Genomic DNA, 6,000 nt, shown 5'->3' with positions numbered 1-6,000 from the left:
TTTTTCTCTCACAAGTTTCACATTTGTGCTAGTGAAAAGTACATTTACACACAAAATGTTAAAACACACAGATAATTTGGTATCTGGTATTTTTGCACCCCCGACTTTTGATATTGATGTGACGCCATAACAGTCAGCGTGGTGCTGGGAAGGCCACCCCTTGCTGTGGAGATGGCATAGGTGCAGCAGCCATAACCAGCAGACCTTCAGTTTTTAGTATTTTGGTCTTTCCTCATTCAAACAGATAGAAAACTGGTCTTGCATGAGGGAATATACGTGCCCATCTGTGTTGCTAAAATGGTTGCAGAGTAAACTGACATGCCTATATAAAGAGCTGCCAGGCAACTAGTTACTTAAATCGTATTATTATTATTACTGATCCTGTGTTGTTTCTCTTAGTTGCTGGTCTCATTTTAAGACGCTCTGTACGAAGTTCTCTGATTTTTTTTTCCGGTAAGTCATTGATGTTAGTATAAATTAGCCAATGTGATGTAATTCGTTTTTCAACCGATTCAACCGAACCATGCCTAGTGTGAGTTCACCCTTAGTGTAGTTAGATGTGCTGGATAAGGTACTGGATAATTTGTACTCGATCAGTGTTCTTGTTCCATTTACCTTCTGAGCTGGATCGAGTCCACATAGCATTTAAAACTTATTTGAGTGTTGGGTTAAACTAAATGATTTATTTTGTTGAAATGGCCACTGGTGTGTGCTGACTCCCTGGCAGCTGCTCTGAGGTTAAACTGGACTGAAGTAGTTCTGTTTTTCTCAGCAGTAAACAGAGCTGAGCGCCGGTACTGTAATTTGATGGAAATGTTAATGCAGAGGACCGTGATGAATAAATCAGCTTGCCTCAGCTTTGTGACTCTTAATTTATTAGCTGATTGTTTTTTTGGATTTATTCACAATGTTACTGTGTATTTATATGATCTTGAGCCTAATGCTTTTCCTGGCAACATCTTTCTACAGCAACCTTGGATTCTCTGAAAGGTGCTCATAAAATTATCATTCTCATCAACTGAAAGTCAACTGGACTACAATTTCCGAAAGCATTATGTGACTATGCATTTTAACATGCAATAAATACACACAGCGCACTTAGTGCTGCAAACTTTAATCTCAAACTGTCTCAACAGAAACAAAGTACTAATCTGTGAAAGTTCTCTTAGAAAACCTTTAACATATAAGAATTCATATAAACAATATACACAAAAAAGAAAAAAAAAAGAGCTCTAGACAGGATAGATGTTAAAACACAAACTGAACAAGTGTTTTCCAGACAATTTTATCGTGGTCTGGCTTCCAGGAAATTCCTTCTATTTTTCTAACTACCTCAGAGGTAGTCCTCCAGACTAGTTATCACTGCGAGAAAAAAAAATCAAATATAAATGTCCACAGTCCTGCTGCCCTCTTGTGGCACAGGCATGAACAGCAAGAGAATTCATTCCCATTCAATGTCCATTAACTCAAAATATCTTCAAAAGTTTGTCAGCAGTGGAGCAAAAAAATCAATCATTTCAAACATGGAAATAAATATAAGCATAAACTTCTAAATAAAGATGTAACAAACATTCAGCCGTAAATCTTCCACATTCACAATTGAAAAGAGAATGATATCATGTCCTGACACCTCAGCAGAGCCTCCTTCTGCACGCCAAGCGGCGTCTGTAGATCAGAAACCTGGAAGTTCAGGATATCGATGTCTGAAGCTCCAAACTTGGCCTGGACCTGGACCTTCTCATACAGGCTGAAGTGGACTGGTTTGGATGTCATGGCCAGCAGAGTTCTCAGAAATCGCTCCCGAAGTTCTGACCGCACGCGCTGCTCTTCTTCAAGAGTTACAGAACCCGCCTTGTTCCCAGATGATGCTGGAATCGTGGTGGGACACAGTGCAATGTATCGAGGGGAGTTTGGGTCGAATCCTCGGCTGTTGGGTTCAGGTCCTCTGGGCAGACGCAGAACGCTCACTGGGGTTTTCATCTTCTTCTCTCTGCTTTCCTCCTGCAATCACATGATTAACACATGATTAGCACATGCAAATGGTGTTTCATGTTCATTCCTTCAGCAAAACCAATACCAGTATTTAAAACATTGGTTTAAGACAAAATGATATTAGGAAAGTGCCCTCCTGGTGGGGCATGCAGGCACTGAAGGCACCTGTTAAATACATACAGGATTCTAAAGGTGCTTTCAAACCTACCTTGTTTGGTCTAAACCAAATAAAATCAGAATAATGGATCATAATTTGGTCCAACCAAAAGAGGTGGTCTCAGTCCGGATCAGCTGAACCACAGTCCGGTTTGTTTGCAGTGTTAAAACACTTTTTTTGCATGGTTTGCTGTATCATATCAATTACAGGAAGGTGAAGCAGGCTATCATCACCCATTAAACAATAGAACAAGAAAAAGAATCAGTTTTGTGCAGAAATCTGATTCCCCTTGGTGCGCAGGTTAAAAAACTCTAAAGGACTCTAACAGGGATTCAGAATTTAACTTAGAACGGAAAAAAACACCTAGAAAGGCAAATTGCTGAACTGACAACATTCTACAAAACATTCAGTGTGATGTAATGGGACTCCGCCCACACAGGTATTGATGACAAGGTGTAGTCAAGTTATTTTGTATGCTCACTCACTAAACTGCAATGTAAAACCAAAACTAACTGGATGATTATGAGCAGCAAGCCATTTAGTATGGTAAGATGTTTGATTGATTATTGTTTGTGGTTAATACAGTATTCCTACTGAGAGGAGCTGGAGCTTCACAGCGCAGAGAAAAAGCAACAACTATTGTTCAGCACCTCCAGGAACTCCTTCAAGATGCTGAGAAAACTATTCCAGGTGACTCTCTCTCATAAAGACACTGAGATTAAAATACCAGAAGTGTGCAGATCTGTCCTAAAACCTAAATATGGCTACTTAAGAGAATCTAAAGTATAAAACATATTCTGTCATTTTGTTTACAGTATACTTCTGCATGTGTTCCTGTATGGTTTTAATATAAAAATATTTGAAACTATAGACTGGTACTGTATGTACTCAAATTTCAAAACCATCATGAAACAGTTTGCTTGGAATCATGTAGCAAATCATTCATAAAACATAAGCTGGAATCAAGATTTAGACTGGAAGCCATTCTGACTCTACAAAAACTAACTTTACGACCCAAGAAGTTTTAACAGTGATCATAAAACACATTGAAATATAAAAAATGAACATTAGAGAATCTTAGAAATCTACCTCAAAAGATAAACACTAGATAACATTTTATCTTTAGATTTAGAGATGAGAACAGAATTGTGGTGTGCTGTCAAACCATGCTTCCCACTGATAAGTGCGTCTAATTACATTTTTAAATGTTGGTTTCTTTATGATTATGTTGTTTGCCTCAGTGACAGTAGCTAGCTTGTTAAGCTATACAATCTGAGCTTCATGTCAGAATTTGTCTGAGTGTTAGGGTTGCCACATTTCAGAAATAAGGGGTGCCCACCACATCCCAGACTCATGTGGAGTCCAATTACAAATATAAACTTTGTATATAAATAAAATAAATATTTTATTAGTTGTTATATATATTTTTAGATTTTATAAACTCAAAAAAAAATCAAATATATAAACATTTTGACACAAAATACACACAAACATCTACACACATTTTTAATCTCGGGAACACACATTCTCTTAACAAATGCATTTATTTATTTATTTATTCATTAAATGTTACTCCATTAATAGGAATTGTTATTTAAATGGATATATAATACATTTATATTGGATAATACTACTGTATAATAAATTAATTATTCACGCGGCATTTAAAACTCAACAGATTTCACTGTTGCAGACAAATTTCCAGAGTCAGGATAAGATTTTATCTGAACGCAGGATGAGAAAAAGACTGACTAAAACTTTCAGTCGTAACGTGACTGCAGCTGATTAGAGTCCAGATAAAAATAACCGTGTTTAATATTATCGTAAGCATAGACTGTATATAGCTGGACAGAGCATCGTTTCTTAAAAGTGAAGCCACCACAGGTCGGGCGCCCCCTGCTGTTCGGCTGCAGAAAGCTGTGTAACCCCACCCATCCCCATCGGTTTCAATGGCAAAACAGACAACTTTCAATCACGTTTTTTTCTAATATACTGTAATTCTACCTCCATTATTTAAATGCAACAGCTAGTGTAACCTCTGCTTATATTGTCAAATTTTTATATCCCCACAGAATTCGGTTTTTAAAACTTTATTCGGCTCTATTCAAAAAAGGTGTGGTTATGGTAAAAGGGCTGCTTATGGGCGGGACCAATAACAGACCGTCAGCTCCGCTCCGCCCCGCTCTGCAGTCTGTGACCGCGAGGCAGCCCTCAGGGGCGGGGTTATTTAAATGAGTAGGCGGTCTCTCCACAGCCTTTCTCCCTCCTCTGGTCTCTACTGCGCAGACTCTGGTCTCTGAATCGCCAAAATGGCGGAAGATTTTGGCTTCATTTTCATTAAATGAATGGGAACGGCGACACGGCGTCCATCTTTATATACAGTCTATGATCGTAAGTCTTGAGATTTGGCTCACGCAAATAGTGAGGTGAACAATTTCAACAACCAATAGGAGAGCTACGGGAAGCCGCAAGACAATAATATATTTTACGTGACTGCAAGCGATTTTTGCAGTTAATATGCCTTGTATGGTTCTTAATTTAATATGTACAGTATTTTAAGCACAGTTAGTGCTTTTAGTCATTATATTTAAAGATTTTTCATTTTGCTCTAATCTGTCTTATTGTGCAGTGTTATATACAAACAAGTTTAATTAATACACATTTTGTAATAATGATGTTCTTTGTTGCATTAATTCTATCTAAAACAAAGGCAAATGTATAGCAGTGAAACTGATTTTTTGCTATACAAGGTTTAGTAAAAAAAAAAAGGGGAAAGTAGGCTTACAGGGAGAGTTGAACACAAAATGTATTCTATTAAAATATATTAAGAGCAAACAGCGTGGCAGAAAAAAAAACTGTTGATGGGGACATTCATATACGTAGTGAGTGACTCCTTAGAGCAGTGGAAACACGGACCGGTTCTTAGAAGCTTCGCAGGAACCGGCTCCGGCACCAGCACTTTGTTGGTGGAAAAGAGGTACTAGTTAACTGACGTTCCGTTAGTTAACGTTATGTACCAACGTTTCTACCAGTAAAATACAGACCTAATGAGGATAGTTAGTTATCTATACTCATTCTGATTAAAGCCCTCAACCCTGCTGCTTCAGCCGAGGCTAAAACAGCGCAGCTGAGGAACGTTACAGTGAAAACTCTGTGTATATAAGATTTACAGCTCTTACCTCTGAAACTCACACAGCCAGGAAGCTCCCGCGGATCTGAGCAGAAACAGGAACAAGAGACCGCACCTTCATAATAAAAGTCCCCATAAAAGCCCCGTCCCTCTATGAATCTCTCTTGTCGCCAAAAAAATTAAGTTAATAATAATAATAATAATAATAATAATAATAATAATAATAATAATAATAATAATAATAATAATAATAAAATAAAATACAATAATAATACTACTACTACTACTAATAATAATAATAATAATAATAATAATTAGTATTATTATAACAATAAGAATATACTATTATTATTATTATTATTATTATTATTATTATTATTATTATTATTATTATTATTATTATTATTGCAGTTCCTGTTTTCACCAACAAATTATTGCAGTTCACGTTTTCTTCTACAGTAACTGAAGAAAGAAGCAGGATACAAAATGTATCTAATAATAAAACAACATACAAAAATGCATGTAATTACGCATGCCTGGACACAGGAGGGCACTGCTGCAGCATGAAAGAAAAAAAAAAAAAGCTTAAAGGACTCAGTTAATGTTTTTTTTTTATTATTATTATTATTCATTTTGAAGTGGCCACCAGTATGAATGAAAGCTCTGTGAGTTTTTTTTTTATTTTTTTTATAAAGTACTCTGTATTAGTACAGAAAGGAGT

The 6,000-nt window shown here is 36.6% G+C and overlaps 1 protein-coding gene across 2 annotated transcripts; it reads right to left on the bottom strand.

Moving 5' to 3' along the window:
- Positions 1 to 1,098: 1,098 nt before the first annotated feature.
- On the bottom strand, positions 1,099 to 5,404 carry gemin7 (gem (nuclear organelle) associated protein 7). 2 transcript variants are annotated; one of them, XM_007235629.3, is made up of 2 exons: positions 5,329 to 5,404; positions 1,099 to 2,001 (listed from the first exon to the last, which is right to left on the bottom strand). In XM_007235629.3, the coding sequence occupies exon 2, from the start codon at positions 1,978 to 1,980 to the stop codon at positions 1,594 to 1,596; it is 387 nt and encodes a 128-aa protein (XP_007235691.2). In that variant the 5' UTR covers positions 1,981 to 2,001; positions 5,329 to 5,404; the 3' UTR covers positions 1,099 to 1,593. The 2 variants fall into 2 exon arrangements, with proteins under 2 accessions (XP_007235691.2, XP_022535477.1); XM_022679756.2 differs by lacking the exon at positions 5,329 to 5,404 and adding an exon at positions 5,066 to 5,088.
- Between the last annotated feature and the right edge of the window lie 596 nt (positions 5,405 to 6,000).

The sequence above is a fragment of the Astyanax mexicanus genome, chromosome 9 (assembly GCF_023375975.1).
Source record: "Astyanax mexicanus isolate ESR-SI-001 chromosome 9, AstMex3_surface, whole genome shotgun sequence".
Taxonomy (NCBI): Eukaryota; Metazoa; Chordata; class Actinopteri; order Characiformes; family Acestrorhamphidae; genus Astyanax; species Astyanax mexicanus.
This window is presented reverse-complemented; position numbering and strand designations above follow the sequence as displayed.